General features: G+C 36.0%; 1 protein-coding gene across 7 annotated transcripts in view; it reads left to right on the forward strand.

The window, feature by feature from the left end:
- Nucleotides 1-18348, forward strand: part of F13B (coagulation factor XIII B chain) — a 43687-nt gene that overhangs the window by 20289 nt on the left and 5050 nt on the right. For all 7 annotated transcript variants that reach the window (XM_049710854.1, XM_004285090.3, XM_049710860.1 and 4 more), the window contains 8 exons: nucleotides 18-203; nucleotides 1373-1549; nucleotides 1919-2095; nucleotides 4779-4958; nucleotides 5051-5236; nucleotides 6341-6523; nucleotides 10024-10224; nucleotides 10954-11136. In XM_049710854.1, the coding sequence (XP_049566811.1) occupies nucleotides 18-203; nucleotides 1373-1549; nucleotides 1919-2095; nucleotides 4779-4958; nucleotides 5051-5236; nucleotides 6341-6523; nucleotides 10024-10224; nucleotides 10954-11136 (1473 nt within the window). The remainder of the gene's footprint in view (nucleotides 1-17; nucleotides 204-1372; nucleotides 1550-1918; nucleotides 2096-4778; nucleotides 4959-5050; nucleotides 5237-6340; nucleotides 6524-10023; nucleotides 10225-10953; nucleotides 11137-18348) is intronic.

Here is an 18348-nt window from a genome sequence, read left to right on the forward strand (position 1 = left end):
ATATTTTTTCCCCACAGAAAAATGCCCTAAGCCTGACCTGAGGAACGGTTACGTCTTTGACACAAAATTATTTTACAAAATTCAAGAGAACATGCGTTATCGTTGTGCATCTGGGTACAAAACCACAACAGGGCAGGATGAAGGAGTGGTTCAATGCCTCCCTGTTGGATGGTCTTCTCAGCCAACCTGTAGGAAGGAACATGGTATGTGTTTAAGAATTATCTCCTAAATCTGAAGGTAAGAGCTTGTGAGTTCAATGCTTTCTTATATGGGTAGGCATTCTTGTTTAAATATAATTGTTATTTTATTATGTCTCTTGATGCAGGAAGTTATTATATTGTTTCCCTCTAATGCTGGGTGTTTCCTTAATCCAAGGATTCCCAACCTCTACCACACACCTACTCCAGCAGTTCCTATTTTTTACTAGTAAACAAAGAATTGTAGTGGAATAAAAGGAAAGACCCTTAATGAAACTTTCTGTCACAACATACATAAATTAGTATTTCCTTCATTAGAGAAGAGTTTGAAATAATGCACATTATTTTATACCTCAAACCAATATCAGATAAACTTAAAAATAACCCAATCAGGGACTTCCCTGGTGGCGCAGTGGTTGCGAATCCACCTGCCAATGCAGGGGACATGGGTTCGAGCCCTGGTCCGGGAAGATTCCACATGCTGCGGAGCAACTAAGCCTGTGCGCCACAGCTACTGAGCCTGCGCTCTAGAGCCTGCGAGCCACAACTACTGAGCCCGCATGCCACAGCTACTGAAGCCCACGCTCCTAGAGCCTATGCTCTGCAGCAAGACAAGTCACCACAATGAGAAGCCTGTGCACAGCAACAAAGAGTAGCCCCAGCTCACCACAACTAGAGAAAGCCCACGTGCAGCAGCAAAGACCCAACGCAGCCAAAAATAAATAAATAATAAATAAATTTATTTTAAAAATAACCCACTTATTTGAATATATATATGTGTGTATATATATATATATATATATATACATATATATATATATATATATATATATAGTTAGTGTGGTGTTATCTATTTAAATTATACAAATCCAAAGATGGGACATCATCAAAAAATCGCTACTGCACAAGTTTTCTATTGAATTGTGACCTTTGGCCAAATACACTAGAGTAGAATTTTAAAGACTGAAGACAGGTAGAGTTAGGATTCAGGGTGCATGAAGAAAGGGAATCCAGAGACAAAGGCAAACTTTGATTATTTTTCAATTTTGCCAAGAGCTGATTCTGTCATATATTGTTAAAATTCATAGAAAATACTTTTTGAGATTTCCTTTTAATATTCTAGGCTTAGGGATGGAGTTCATAAAACAAATGACTTTAATTTCTTTTTTTTTTAGAAACATGTTTGGCCCCTGAATTACATCACGGAAATTATTCCACAACACAGAAGATGTTCAAAGTGAAGGACAAAATACGATATGAGTGTGCCTCTGGGTACCACACAGCTTCCGGGAAGAGGACAGAGGAGGTGGAGTGTCACCCGTACGGATGGGCCCTCACCCCACGATGTGCCAGTAGGTTCTCACTTTGAAGACGACTACTTTCACTTTGAAAACTCCCTCTCAGAAATGGGTACAAGTTGTTATGCGAATTATGTTCCTTTTTTCATATTTTTTTGCTTCTGGTTTTAATGATGTTGACAGTAGGCTTTCATCATTTCAAGCTCTCAAAGAGGGAAAAATCCTTTTAGCTCAGATACTTAAATTAAAATAAGTTTAATGATATTCAATAAATATATAAATTGGCAAGCTTTTACTAGGAATAACAAAATTTGGCAAAGTTGCTGATTTCTAATTCAGATATGGCAGGTAAGTAGTGGGTGAATTTTGTTCTAGCAGGAAAAATAACACTTCTTTGTTTTTTATTTGTTCTTTCATTTTTAGAATTAATATGTTCTTCTTTAAGATCAATAGAAAATGGTTACTTTCATCCTGTGAAGCAAACCTATGAAGAAGGAGACGTAGTTCAGTTTTTCTGTCATAAAAATTATTATCTAAGTGGATCTGATTTAATTCAGTGCTATAACTTTGGTTGGTACCCAGAATCTCCTGTCTGTGAAGGTAATTTTTAAAATTTCATACTCACACAAATAAAATATCATGTCTGAATCAGCTTTAATTTCTTTAATTTCTATGGAAAAAAGTCTCTGATGATATCTAATTCTTCTCCAGAGTGCTATTTTTTAAAATAAATATTGTCTTTTAAATCAGTGCTATTTTCAACAGTCTTTAATACATTTAATCTGAAGAAATCTTAATTTTTACATTAGTTTGTAAAGTGGATATATCTTTTAAATATATTTTTAAAAATCTATTATAAATTGTAAATCTCTCATTATAATGAATAATTGTTGTTGTTGGGAATTAACTAGATCCAGTTGTCCCAAGGTGGCAGCTTTGTGGAGGTACTTTCTTATTACTTAGCCACATATTCCCTGATGTGAAAATACAGTCTTCAGAACAGTGGGGTAAAGAGCAGGAAAAGCAGCAGAATGTTACCCAGATTGAAAATGAAAACTGAGGTCATCCAGTAAGAGCCACTGTCAAATGGGACGTCTGTGGTTCCATTTATATCACTGGCTGTGTTCAAGCAGGTGGTATGATTACCTGTTAAGAGACATCAATTCAATCGTCATATAATCACACCTGCAATGTTATATGAAGGAGGTCCTGGTCTAGCAGAGGAAACAGATACAAATCATTGGTACAATGTGACAACTGGTGAAATAAAGTCAGGTATAAGGTGTTTGAACAAACACTGAAGGTTCTGATTGATATGGTGTGGGACAGTGTTTACAGAGGTGATGGATAATGTCTGAACTGGGCCTTAAAAGATAAATAGGACTTGGAGGATTGGGAAGGATGGGGAGAGGTAAAGGGCTTGATAGCCTCTATTGTCTCTGTAATGTAGGAAATAGTGTCATTATTAACAGGCAGGAGAAAGACAGGAAAGGAAAACTTGGAAGAGAGTAGTGAAGATTTGAAACAGTTGCTGGGAGGAACGAAAGAGGGGTCACCAGTGTTATGCAGTGGGGTTTCCCAGAACTGCCATCATTCTCTAAATGCTGCCATCATTCTCTAAATGCTCATTCTCTAAATTCTCTAAACAATGACTTTAATTTTTTTTGTTAGAAATATTCGTTTTAAAACTTTCCAGTGGTGCCCAACAGCCTTGCTCTAACAGCAGAGAGGAAGATTGTTAGCAAATTACCTGTAGCATATTATTTCAAAATGAAATGGCAGACCCCTACCTACTTATCACCTGTTCGCCCCACTCCCACCAAATTAAGTCAGGTGCCAACATTCCTGCTATCGTTTTCTAGCAAACAGTCCTTAGATGTAGGATGGGCAGTGTAGTCGTCTGAGTAATGCCTCCCTCCCTCCCAAAAGAAAATATTCATATTCAAGTCCCTGGAACCAGTGAATGTTACCCTATAGGGCAAAAGGGACTTTGCAGATGTGATGAAATTAAGGATCTGGAGAGAGGAATAATATCTGGGATTATCCATGTGGGCCCCAAATGTAATCATAAGCATCATAATTATATAAGAGGGAGGCAGAGGGAGATTTGACTACAGAAGATCAAGTATGAGATGTGACGATGGAAGCAAAGGTTGGAGTGAAAAAGGAAGGGGTCATAAGCCAAGGAGTGCACGCAGCCCCCAGAAGCTTGCAGAGGCAAAGAAGCTGCTTGTCTCCTAAAGGCTCCAGAAGGAACACAGCTCTCCTGATACCTTGATTTCAGCCCAGTGAAACCGATTCTGGATTTGGCTTCCAGAAATGTAAGAGAATAAAGGTGTGCTATTTTTTAAGCCTCTCCATTGTGGTAATTGGTCACGGCAGCCATGGGAAATTAATATAGTCAGTATTTTAGAATAGTTAAGAGCAGGAGATTTTAATTCAGATAGACACGGGTTTAGGAACAGATCCACCACTTACTAATAATTTACTTACTTCATAAGTTTTAGTTTCTTTGTCTGTAATATGGGAGATGTAATAGTCCCCACTTAACAAAGTTATTTTAAGATTAAAGGAGATAATGAATGTAACGTGCTGGCTCTTTTAGTTTTCTATTGGCACGAACTTAACAGCTTGAAACCACACACCTGTGTCTCAGTTTCTGTGGGTCAGGATTCTGGGTGGAGCTGACCTGGCTCTGTGTCCGTGTCTAACAAAGCTGCAGTCAAGGTGTCAGGTGGGACTGCAGTGTCATCTGGGGCTGGGCTCGGGAAGAACCTGCTTTCAAGTTCACTGTGGTTTGTGGCAGCATTTGGAGCTTGGCAGGCTGCTGAGCAGAGGGCTTCAGTCTCCTCCTGGATGCCCCTGCAGGCAGCCCTGTGCCCCCTGCCCTCTGACCCACCCCATTCGGAAGCTCGCGATGAAGCAGCTTGCTTCTCTTCCAGATCAGCTGCGATAGAGCTCGGCAAGAACAGCCTTACCATACTGTGCTGCGAGAGTATGTGTGCATGGTCACACGCATCCATCCTGTGGCTGTGTTTAAACAGGTCACATGCATCCCATCATCTTGGCTGTGTTCATTGCTTAGAAGCAAGTCCCAGTTCCTGTTCTTGGGGAGGGGCATGACTCAAGGAAGTCAGCCTCAGGATGTGGGGATCCAGGGGGTGGCCCCAGTCTGTCTGCCATACTTCTTAGGGTCCTTGGCACAATGAATGTGCTTATGAAATCTTAACTATTATTTTTTGGTAATTATATGACTAAATATACTGATGTTTCTCCATAAAAGGAAGAAGAAATCGATGTCCTCCTCCCCCTGTGCCTCTGACCTCCAGAATCCAAAGGTACTCAACCACTTATCGTCACGGAGAAACAGTGCGTATAGAGTGTGGACCTAACTTTGAGAGGCAGGGATCAGAAGAGATACGCTGTGAAAATGGAAAATGGACAGAACCTCCCAAATGCATTGGTTAGCAGCACCTCAAATGAGCTTTCCCTAAAATGAAACCTGCGTGCATGTGGAGCTAAATGGTCTCTTCTGTTTCAATTTTCCCTTTTCAGAAGAAAAGCAGAGGATGGGCTGTGAGGACCCGCCCTTGGTTGAGAATGCTGCAGCAAACCTATCCTCCAAGGTCTATTATAATGGGGATAAAGTGACATACGTGTGTGAAAGAGGGTACCACCTCCGGGGACCAGAAGAAATAACTTGTAAACGTGGAAAATGGACCCTTCCCCCTGAGTGTGTTGGTATGTGTGCTGCGTTTCACATCCAGAGCTAAGCCTAGTGTATAACATTTTCCTTTGTTTAATTCACACACTTACAGCAACGGTCCATTGCTTAGAAGAGTTTGAAACACACAGATAGAGCACTTACTCTGCTATTTTTCCTGAGCATATGGAGCTCTCTGTAGAATTTAACTGGATATAAAGAATTGGGAAACAAGTTTTTAACATCTTGATGATAGTACTTTTGCATCTGGCCATTCTGAGCCCTCCACCCTCTGAGCCATATACCTGCTCTTTCATCTCACTGAAGGGCACAACCAGGGTACCACTCCTTGGTGCTACCCATCCTGCCATCCTTCTCATTTCTTTTTTTTTTTTTTTTTTTTTTTTTTTGCGGTATGCGGGCCTCTCACTGTTGTGGCCTCTCCCGTTGCGGAGCGCAGGCTCAGCGGCCATGGCTCACGGGCCCAGCCGCTCCGCGGCATGTGGGATCTTCCCGGACTGGGGCACGAACCCGCGTCCCCTGCATCGGCAGGGGCACTCTCAACCACTGCGCCACCAGGGAAGCCCTCTCCTCATTTCTTGATCAGGTCCTGGAGAGACCTCCACAGACATGTTTACCGAGGATATCTGTTGTGTAAGAGAAAAGCTATTAAAGATGCTAGAGAAATTAGCCGAGTAGGAGAAAGACTCTGAAGACAGAGAGAAAAATGGAAATTTTCATCCATGGGTTGATTGAGATCTGAGATGAAGAGAGATGAGAAGGAAAAAATAAAAATGGATAATAACAAAGGTCAGTTTTTAAATGGACCATAATCGTTAGGTTAAAGAACACTGTTTACCTTTCTGTACATTTTAAGAATATCTATAGCAAGAGTCCTTCAGAAGCAAGAAAAGTGAAAAATCCACTGCATACTTGCCCTTCAGCAAAACATTTGCTCTTTAGTTTGGCTTAGTAAATTTTAACAATACTTAGCTGAATAAAGTTTCTCTGATTCTGGTACACTGAGAGATCAATTGTCCTAAATTACATAGTGAAATATTAAAGTACTATTGTATGCGCAACTGTATTATATCATTATGTTGTTATGTTTGTATTAATTTAAAAATAACTTCTTTTCTTAGGAAATACTGAGAATTGTAATTCTCCACCTGATGTAATAAATGGAGCTGTAATTGGTGGATTATTAGCAAGCTACCCAACAGGATCCTCAGTGGAATATAGATGCAATGAATATTACTTATTGAGAGGAGCAAAAATATCTCATTGTGAACAAGGAAAATGGTCATCCCCACCTGTTTGCTTAGGTAAGATAGAGAACACATTGAATTAAAAAAATTTTTCCCAGCCTTATTGAGATACAATTGACATATAACCTTGTGTATGTTTAAGGTGTATAATGTGATGATTTGATACACAAATACATTGTGAAATTATTACCACAATAAGGTTAGTTTATTTATCCTTCACCTCATTTAATTTTGGGGGTTGTTGTTATGATGAGAGCATTCAAGATCCACTCTTAGCAACTTTTAAGTGCACAACATTGGGGTGGTTTTTTTTAATTTTTTACTTTTATCTTATTTATTTTTTTATATATTGTTTTGTACATTAGGTCCCTGGAACTTATTCTGCTTATAGCAGGATATATTGAATTTGTTTTACCCTTATGTTTGTATTCTTACATGATTTTCATATAATGTTTTATAGCATGGAAAAGAGAATTTTGTATATATCTTTCATTCTTCAAGTGTTTTACCTTATCGTTTCTGTCAGCAGAAAAACATCCCTAGTATCTTAGGGTTTAGGCTATACTCGTTCTTACCCCACTGCATTTTTTTTTTTAATGTGTTAACATAAGAACAACAAAACTTTACCATTTTAACCATGTTTAAGTGTCCACTTCAGTGGCATTAAACATAATCACATTTGTGTGTCTGATTACATTTGTGTTGTCTTTCTCCTAACTGGAATTTCCCCTGGTTGTTTATATTCCTCGTTGTCTCTCTTATTGTCCTCAGAATGTCATTTGGACAGAAGAATAATCAATCCAATTCTTTCCTTGGTAGAGCATGTCGTTTATAGCTTTCTTTGCCACTGCTTCCTCACTTTTGTTTTATCTTGTTGAGCAGATAAAAACGTTTGTAGTTACTCTATATTTTGGATTAAGGCATGGATTAATTAATGTTAATGTTTTCAAGTAGAAAACTGAGGCAGCTATCTAAATAATTACCTAAATTGAAATTACTTTGGGAAAACAATATTCACCTCTCATTTCAAGCCTATAGATTTGCCTCATTTTTTAACTTTGCTAGTCAGAGTTACATTTAAAAGTAATGTACCTGGTCACTACAGTTGCAAAGAACTTCTTACATTGTGACTTCTACAAATAGAAAATTGCATGATAAACTCCCTATAAGTTAAAAAAGACATTTAGTTAAAAATATTAGCCCTTTAAACTACAAAAGCAAATCATTGTTATCTACAAGAAAATTAATAAACATACAGAATAAACTAGAAGAAAACAGAAAATATCAGTAACCTTGCCGGAAACGTCAGTGACTTAGATAATGGTCTTTTACACCTTTTTCTACACCAGCTTCCAACATACATATTCACAAAACTGTATGATATCATGAAGAGGCTATGAATCTTGTTTCTTTCACTTAAACTATATTATGAACATGGTTTGATATATTTCTACATTATATTTTAATGGCTATACAGTTTTCCTTAATGCAGACATGCCATAATTTAATTACTTTTTGATGGACATTTAGTGTGTTTTCAACATTTTTATATTCCACACAGTACATCTTATACTAAATATTTGTACATGTAAATAATCTTTATTTTTTAATAAAATAAAATTAATTCTATTTATTTCACATGTTTTGTTTTTGTTTTCAGATTATCTGAAGAGGAATTTCTGGATCAAAGAGATCTGGAATTTTAATTAAATTTCTGATAATTGCCAAACTGCCCTTCATAAAGTTTATTCTGATTTATGATCCTAGCATCAGTGAATTAATGAAGTAGTTTCTTAATCTTTGTGAACTTGAATATCTTAATCTTTACATATTGTTAATTAAGCAATTAAAATTACTTTAATTGGATTTATTTGGGCATTAAAGAGTTGACATTTTTCAATTTTCTAATGGCCATAGGTGGTTTTTCAATGAACTGATTGTTCATAGTTTAGCGATTTTTCCATATCCATAAGAGCTTTATCTATATAAATTACATTATCCATTTGACAGTCATGTATATTGCAGCTATTTTTTGTTTTCCTCTTCCTTTTATTTACAGTGTTTTTAGTATACATAAATTTAAGTTTTAAGTCAGCTCTTTCAGCATCTCCTTTGTGGTTTCTCTCCTTCAAGTCATTCTTAGTTTGCTGTTCACATTCACATTCAGATATATCTTCACCTGTAGTTTTTCTATTGCTCTCATATTTTCATAAATGATTTTGATGTTAAGCTTTTGATGATGTGATTGATACTGCATTGAATGGAAGTACAGTCATCTCTGAGGATAGAGACTGGACCGAAATTGTAAAGGAAAAGCTAGTAATGGAACAGTCCCATAGGGAACAATAAGGTTTAAGGAAACCTATCATTTTCTGTCTGGAGCAATTGCCTCATGACATTTAGGCTTGGTGCCCACAGCCTAAAGCAAATACTGAGTGAAGATCATTTATTGTCATCAGGGCAAGAGGAGAGAGCTTTGTGCATCTTACTTGTCCTGTGGGACTGAAAATACTCTCACTACGAATGGGAAAGATGGTGCTATAAGGAGCAGCATTTCCCATCTGTGAATTATTCCAGATGTTATGAACTTCTCAACCTCCCCCCTGCTGGTCTTCCCTGCCCTTATCCTACTTCAGCCAGTCTAGTCTCATTACTCCTCCCCAAGTAAGCCAGGTGTGCTCTCACCTCAAGGTAGTTCCCTGTGCCTGGAATGCCCTTCCCTCAAAAAATGACTTGGTTCAGGGGCTTCCCTGGTGGCGCAGTGGTTGAGAGTCTGCCTGCCGATGCAGGGGACATGGGTTCGTGCCCTGGTCCGGGAAGATCCCACATGCCGCGGAGTGGCTGGGCCTGTGAGCCATGGCCGCTGAGCCTGCACGTCCGCAGCCTGTGCTCCGCAACGGGAGAGGCCACAACAATGAGAGGAAATGACTTGGTTCACTCCTTAGCCTTCTGCAAGTCTGTTCAAAGATTACTTATTTAAGCCTGTCCCAACCACCTTAACCTAGAAGCACAGTCCCCCTTCCCCCACGCCTCCACTATTAATTTTCCTATCGCACTTATTATATGTAGTTTAAAGATGGCCCCAAATTATAAGATCCATATATTTATTACATTTATTGTTGATTGTGTGTGTGTGTCTCCCAGTTAGAAGGTAATCTCCACGAGGGCAGGGATCTTTGTTTTATTCACCGACGAATATCAAGTGGTAAGTGTCCCACAAATATTACACAGTTAATACATTTTCTATTTGAAGATTTTATTTTATAGGAAGGAAATCAGGATGAACCTAAGTGGTTGTTGCCTTAAACAATATTTTTAATGTTTCAAATTAAGTGGTTTTAATTTATGATATATTGAAGATAATACAAAATATATAAATTCATTTGACAGCAATAAAGTGTATTCTTTATCATGTATATGTGTGAAGAGCTTTAATAATGATAAATGGTAAATATAAAATACTGCTTTTGATGCCTGTCATAATTTTTTTTGTAAAAATATATCACTTTCATACTTGTGAGATGAGTAAAGAATTGAAAAGACCCTTTATTTTACAGAGCCGTGTACAGTTAACATGGATGACATGAGCAGAAATAACCTAGGGATGAAGTGGAATTATGAAGGGAAGATCTTACATGGAGATTTAATAGATTTTGTATGTAAACAGGGGTATGACTTGTCTCCATCAACTGCACCCTCTGAATTATCGGTGCAGTGCAACAGAGGTGAAGTGAAATATCCTTCATGTATTAGAAAAGGTAAAACAGTAGTGCTTCCTGACAATTTCTTGGGTGACCAATATCACAGGTGATCAGTATGAGTTCAAAGGATAAGACCCTAAGCAATCCACCACCCTCATCATCTAATCTATAAAATTGGGAATGACCTGATCAATTTCCAATCAGCACATACCCTTAAATAGGATCTATGCTGACATCTTTTAATTCTGTAAGTCAGTTTTATAAAGAGAGAAATCATGAGATTTTGTACATATCACCAGACTTTCAGAGGATGGATCACCCTCTTGTGAGCAATCAACAACCCTGTAAAGCATTGCTCTCCTCAGGGTTTGCAGGGGAGCTTTGTCTCAGAAGAGGGCTTAAGGTAGAGTGAGAGACTTTGTGTACTCCTTGGGCATGGGACTGTCACTTTTAATAAGGAAACAGGAAGAGAATGCATACAGAAAGCATGGCCTCAAGACGGATCTTATATGCTTTCACTTTTGGCAAACAGAAAGGGGAAAAGTAAAATCCCAATAATTAATACTTTGCTAGTTTTAAACGTGTATTTAATATTATGATATTCTAATTGCAATCATAAATTTTATGTATGAAGTTATTGCAGAAATGCTTTTGATATTTAAAAATTACTTGAGAGATGTCTTAAAAATGCTTTTACATGAAATATATTGTTTTATTTCTGTAGAGATTATAAAAACACTGGCTGCCTATTGTAGTAATTCATTGCAGACTTTATTATTTTTGCAGAATCTAAAAGAACATGTGCATCTCCCCCATTTATTAAAAATGGAGTTATTAAGAGTTCAACAGTCAGGACCTATGAAAATGGTTCCTCAGTGGAATACAGATGTTTCGAGCACCATTTCCTACAAGGGTCTAAGGAGTCCTATTGTTTAGAGGGAGTGTGGACTACACCACCATTGTGTTTGGGTAAGTACTGCCACATATGTCTCTATTTATTAAAATAAAACCATATTTTTCACTTCCTCTTCTCTTCGCGTTGATATAGCACTAATATAAAATTTAAATTTTGCATTTTTGTTATTTTATTAGTGAGCTTGTTGAATTACTGGTTTCTACTCTTTCCTCTAGATCATAAATAACTAGAATCCAGCTCATTCTAACAAGTACTTTTTAAGTACAAACCATACATGAGGTACTGGGTTGGTAGGACCTATAGGATGGTTAAGCTGTGTGCTGTGGGTAACCAGTCTAACAGTGGTCATTCAGTGTTATTGGTGCTGTGCTAGAAAACACGAGGACAGCGGGAAACAGATATAGGAATGGTCCCCTCAATCTGAAAGATGATAATGCCTTGTTGATGAGGCATCCTAATAAAAGTAACACTATCTCCCAAAATTCTCAGGAGTCATAAAATAGCATATTTTTAAATAAAAAGAAAATATTTCTTTGTGTTTATATCTGACTTTCATTTATTTTCTTATCTTATTTCACTGTCTTGGACTTCAGTATAATGCTGAGTATAAGTGGTGGGTATCTGTGTTCTGATCTCATAACTAAATCTTTCAGTAATTCATCTTTAAATATGGTGTTACAAATACGTTAAAAAAATCAAAATAAAGATATAGAAACCACCTATTTCTATTTTGCTAAGAGTTTAAGAAAACCTTCAGTGAGTTTAATTTTAGCAATATCTGTTGAAACAATCATATGATTATTACATTTATTTTTTTTTCCCTGGAATTACATTGCTTCTTTTTTGAATGTTAAAGCAGGATTGTATTTCTGTAATAAATCCCACATGGTTGTGATGAATTATGCGTTTTATATATTGTTGAATTTTATTTGCTAATACTCTACGTAGGATTTTTGCAACTATTTTCCTGAGGGAGATTGGTTTGTTATTTTCCTTTTGAGTTTTGTATCAAGTTTCTGCTAACTTCATACAATGGGTTGGGAAGTATTCCCTTTTTATCAATTCTCTAGATTTTGTCTAAGACTGGTACTATTTCTTCTTTAATAATTGTAAGAAATCATCAGAGATGCCACCTGGGCCTTGAGGTTTTTTTTGAGGAAAGGTTTTAATGACAACTTCAATTTGTTTAATAGATATTAGGTTATTATTCTCTTCTCTCCGTTTCAGTAGGAAGTGGTTTGTAAGAATGTGTCCATTATATCTAAATTGTCAAGTTTGTTGACATAACGTTCATGACATCCTCTTAATGGTCTTTTTAATGCCTTTAGTGATGTGTCTTTTGTTATACTACTGTGAAGAAGTATGTCTTTCTGATATATCTTGCTGAGGGTCTGTAAATTTTATTGGTCCTTATAAGCAATCAGTATCTGCATTTTTTGATCCTTTCATCAAATGTTGCTATTTTATTAATTTATATTCTTGTCTTTATTATTTCCTCTCTTCTACTTTATTGGATTTATTTTATTATACTTTTCCTAGCTTGTTTAGATGTATACTTAGAGTACTAATTTTCATCCTTTATGTTTTTCCCTAAAAATGAATTTAAGGATATAAATTTCCCACTGAGCATAACTTCAGCTTCATCCCACACATTTTTATATTTTTGATTTTTACTATCATTCAGCTAAAAATTTATAATACCCATTTTGATATCTTCTATGCACTCTGAGTTATGTAGAAGTTTATTTTTTAAATTCTAAACATTGGAGGATTTTCTAGTTTTCTTTTGGTTGTTGATTTCTAGTCTAAATCCATTGAGACATACTTTGAATTATATCTGTTCTTTGAAATTCACTGATACTTAGTCTATTATAAGCATATACTTGTTTCAGGTAAACCTTTTTACTGGAAATAAATTAATTTTGTCCTTGTTGGGTTCACTGTTGTTACATACATATCAATTGAATTGAATTTTGTTTCTCATGTTACTAAGTTCATTCTTATCTGTCCAGATTTATGTTTGTTTGTTTATTTTTCTACCAATTATCAAAAGAAGTGTGTTAAATTCTCTCACATGGTACATTTAAAAATATTTATCATTTTAGTTCTGTCAAATTTTGGTTATGTATTTTGATGCTATTTTATTAGGTGCACACAGATTGAAACATGTTGAATCTGTATAATTTGAGTCTTTCTTTACCTATAGTAATGCTTTGTTTTTGTTTGGTTTTGCCGTAAAATCTACTTTAGCTGTACCAACTGGCGTTTGCCAAGTATTTACAAGGTGTACAATTTTTCATCCTTTAACTTTCAACTTTCTGGATTCTTACTTGTAATGTGTATGTCTTACAAGCAATATATAGTTAGTGTATGTAAAATTATACTTATTCAGTCTGACAATCATTTCCTTTACAATGGATTATTTAGTCCATTTACACATTAATGTGATTACTGATATGTTTGGGTTTATAGCTACTACCTTACTATACTAGATATATATCCTATCTGTTCTATGTTCTGTTTTCTCTCTCTTTTTTTTTTTATTGTTTTCTCATGGGCAAATCAAATTTTTTGTTATACCATTTTACTCTCTCATAGCTTGTGGATTATACGTTCCTCCAGACTTCCTTTAGCTGTTATCATAGAGATTTCATAATGTAAAATTGCCTTATTACAATTGAGTACAAATTCGTAGTTTTACCATTTCTCTAGGACACAGAACACTTTATTTACTCTTCCCACTTTTTGTATTATTATGTCATGCATTTTCATTGTACATATAGTTTAAGTCCCAAAGATATATTAATATTATGTTGTCCAACAATATTCTTTTAGATTTACCCATATATTTATCAGTATTTGTTCCTCATCTTTTCTTTTTTTTTAATTTATTTTTTGATACAGCAGGTTCTTATTAGTCATCCATTTTATACACATTAGTGTATACATGTCAATCCCAATCTCCCAATTCATCCCATCACTACCCCCCCCAACCGCTTTTCCCTCTTTGTGTCCATACGTTTGCTGTCTACATCTGTGTCTCAATTTCTGCCCTGCAAACTGGTTCATCTGTACCATTTTTCTAGGTTCCACATATAGGCATTAATATGCAGTATTCGTTTTTCTCTTTCTGACTTACTTCACTCAGTATGACAGTCTCTAGATTCATCCACATCTCTACAAGTGACCAATTTTCCTTTTTATGGATGAGTAATATTCCATTGTATATATGTACCACATCTTCTTTACCCATTCGTCTGTCGATGGGCATTTAGGTTGCTTCCATGACCTTGCTATTGTAAATAGTGCTGCAATGAACATTGGGGGTGCATGTGTCTTTTTCAATTATGGTTTTCTCTAGGTATATGCCCAGGAGTGGGATTGCTGACTCATATTGTAATTCTACTTTTAGTTGTTTAAGGAACCTCCATATTATTCTCCATAGTGGCTGTATCAATTTACATTCCTACCAATGGCGCAAGAGGGTTCCCTTTTCTCCACACCCTCTCCAGCATTTGTTGTTTGTAGATTTTCTGATGATGCCCATTCTAAATGGTGTGAGGTGATACCTCATTGTAGTTTTGATTTGCATTTCTCTAATAATTAGTGATGTTGAGCAGCATTTTATGTGTTTCTCGGCCATCTGTATGTCCTCTTTGGAGAAATGTCTGTTTAGGTCTTCTGCCCATTTTTTGAATGGGTTGTTTGTTTTTTTTAATATTGAGCTGCATACGCTGTTTATATATTTTGGAGATTAATCCTTTGTCTGTTGATTCGTTTGCAAATATTTTTTTCCCATTCTGAGGGTTGTATTTTCATCTTGTTTTTAGTTTCCTTTGCTTTGCAAAAGCTTTTAAATTTCATTAGGTGCCATTTGTTTATTTTTGTTTTTATTTCCATTACTCTAGGAGGTAGATCAAAAAAGATCTTGCTGTGATTTATGTCAAAGACTGTTCTTCCTATGTTTCCCTCTAAGAGTTTTATGGTGTCCGGTCTTACATTTAGGTCTCTAATCCATTTTGAGTTTATTTTTGTGTATAGTGTTAGGGAGTGTTCTAATTTCATTCTTTTACATGTAGTTGTCCAGTTTTCCCAGCACCACTTATTGAAGAGACTGTCTTTTCTACATTGTATATGCTTGCCTCCTTTCTCATAAATTAGTTGACCATAGGTACGTGGGTTCATCTCTGGACTTTCTATCCTGTTCCATTGATCTATATTTCTGTTTTTGTGCCGGTACCATATTGTCTTGATTACTGTAGCTTTGTAGTATAGTCTGAAGTCAGGGAGTCTGATTCCTCCAGCTCCATTTTTTCCCTCATGAGTGCTTTGGCTATTTGGGGTCTCTTGTGTCTCCATACAAATTTTAAGACTTTTTGTTCTAGTTCTGTAAAAAATGCCATTGGTAATTTGATAGGGATTACATTGAATCTGTAGATTGCTTTGGGTAGTATAGTCATTTTCAAAATATTGATTCTTCCAATCCAAGAACATGGTATATCTCTTCATCTGTTGGTATCATCTTTAATTTCTTTCAACAGTGTCTTATAGTTTTCTGCATACAGGTCTTTTGTCTCCCTAGGTAGGTTTATTCTTAGGTATTTTATTCTTTTTGTTGCAATGGTAAATGGGAGTGTTTCCTTAATTTCTCTTTCAGATTTTTCAGCATTAGTGTATAGGAATGCAAGAGATTTCTGTTCACAAATTTTGTACCCTGCAACTTTATCAAATTCATTGATTACCTCTAGTAGTTTTCTGGTGGCATCTTTAGGATTCTGTATGTATAGTATCATGTAATCTGCAAACAGTGACAGTTTTACTTCTTTTCCAATATGTATTCCTTTTTCTCATTTTCTTCTGTGATTGCCGTGGCTAGGACTTCCAAAACCATTGTTGAAAATAGTGGCAAGAGTGGACATCCTTGTCTTGTTCCTGATCTTAGAGGAAATGCTTTCAGTTTTTCACCATTGAGAATGATGTTTGCTGTGGGTTTATCGTATATGGCCTTTATTATGTTGAGGTAGTTTCCCTCTATGCCCACTTTCTGGAGCGTTTTTATCATAAATGGGTGTTGAGTTTTGTCAAAACCTTTTTCTGCATCTATTGAGATGGTCATATGGTTTTTCTTCTTCAATTTTTTAATATCGTGTATCACACTGATTGATTTTCATATATTGAAGAATCCTTGCCTCCCTGGTATAAATCCCACTTGATCATGGTGTGTGATCCTTTTAATGTGTTGTTGGATTCTGTTTGCTAGTATTTTTTTGAGGATTTTTAAATCTATATTCATCAGTGATATTGGGCTGTAATTTTCTTTTTTCGTAGTATCTTTGTCTGGTTTTGGTATCAGGGTGATGGTGGCCTCATAGAATGAGTTTGGGAGTGTTCCTCCCTCTGCTATATTTTGGAAGAGTTTGAGAAGGATAGGTCTTAACTCTTCTCTAAATGTTTGATAGAATTCACCTGTGAAACTTTATTATAACAGAATATCTTTATTCTGTTCCACAGCCGTGAATTCCATCATTCTGTCTTCCAGGTCACTTATCCGTTCATCTGGTCCTGGACTTTTATTTGTTGGAAGATTTTTAATCACAGTTTCAATTTCATTACTTGTGATTGGTCTATTCATATTTTCTATTTCTTCCTAGTTCAGTTTTGGAAGGTTATACCTTTCTAATAATTTGTCCATTTCTTCCAGGTTGTCCATTTTATTGGCACAGAATTGCTTTTCGTAGTCTCTTAGGATGCTTTGTATTTCTGCGCTGCCTGTTGTAACTTCTCCTTTTTCATTTCTAGTTTTATTGATTTGAGCCCTCGCCCTCTTTTTCTTGATGAGTCTGGTTAATGGTTATCAATTTCATTGATCTTCTCAAAGAACAAGCTTATAGTTTTATTGATCTGTGCTATTGTTTTCTTTGTTTCTATTTCATTTATTTCTGCTCTGATCTTTATGATTTCTTTCCTTCTGCTAACTTTGGGTTTTGTTTGCTCTTCTTTCTCTAGTTCCTTTAGGTGAATGGTTAGATTGTTTATTTGAGATTTTTCTTGTTTCTTGAGGTAGGCTTTTATAGCTATAAACTTCCCTCTTAGAACTGCTTTTGCTGCATCCCATAGGTTTTGGATTGTCGTGTTTTCATTATTATTTGTCTCTAGGTACTTTTTGCTTTCCTCTTTGATTTCTTCAGTGCTCTCTTGGTTATTTAGTAACATATTGCTTAGCCTCCATGTGTTTGTGGTTTTTTTTGCTTTTTTCCCTGTAATTGATTTCTAACCTCATAGTGTTGTGGTCAGAAAAGATGCTTGATATGATTTTAATTTTCTTAAATTTACTGAGGCTTGATTTGTGACCCAAGATGTGATCTATCCTGGAGAATGTTCCGTGCGCACTTGAGAAGAAAGTGTAATCTTCTGTTTTTGGGTGGAATGTCCTATAAATATCAATTAAATCTGCCTGGTCTATTGTGTCATTTAAAGCTTGTGTTTCCTTGTTAATTTTCTGTTTGGATGATCTTTCCATTGGTGTAAGTGAGGTGTTAAAGTCCCCACTATTATTCTGTTACTGTTGATTTCCTCTTTTATAGCTGTTAGCCATTGCCTTATGTATTGAGGTGCTCCTATGTTGGGTGCATATATATTTATAATTGTTATATCTTCTTCTTGGATTGATCCCTTGATCATTATGTAGTGTCTTTCCTTGTCTCTTGTAACATTCTTTATTTTAAAGTCTATTTTATCTGATATGAGTATTGCTACTCCAGCTTTCTTTTGATTTCCATTTGCATGGAATATATTTTTCCATCCCCTCACTTTTAGTCTGAATGTGTCCCTAGGTCTGAAGTGGGTCTCTTGTAGACAGCATATAGATGAGTCTTGTATTTGTATCCATTCAGCAAGCCTGTGTCTTTTGGTTGGAGCATTTAATCCATTCACGTTTAAGGTAATTATCGATATGTATGTTTCTATGACCATTTTCTTAATTGTTTTGGGTTTGTTTTTGTAGGTCCTTTTCATCTCTTGTGTTTCCCACTTAGAGAAGTTCCTTTAGCATTTGTTGTAGAGCTGGTTTGGTGGTGCTGAGTTCTCTCAGCTTTTGCTTGTCTGTAAAGCTTTTGATTTCTCCATCAAATCTGAATGAGATCCTTGCCAGGTAGATTAATCTTGGTTGTAGGTTCTTCCCTTTCATCACTTTAAGTATATCATGTCACTCCCTTCTGGCTTGTAGAGTTTCTGCTGAGTAATCAGCTGTTAACCTTATGGGGGTT

Source organism: Orcinus orca, chromosome 1 (assembly GCF_937001465.1).
Source record: "Orcinus orca chromosome 1, mOrcOrc1.1, whole genome shotgun sequence".
Taxonomy (NCBI): domain Eukaryota; kingdom Metazoa; phylum Chordata; class Mammalia; order Artiodactyla; family Delphinidae; genus Orcinus; species Orcinus orca.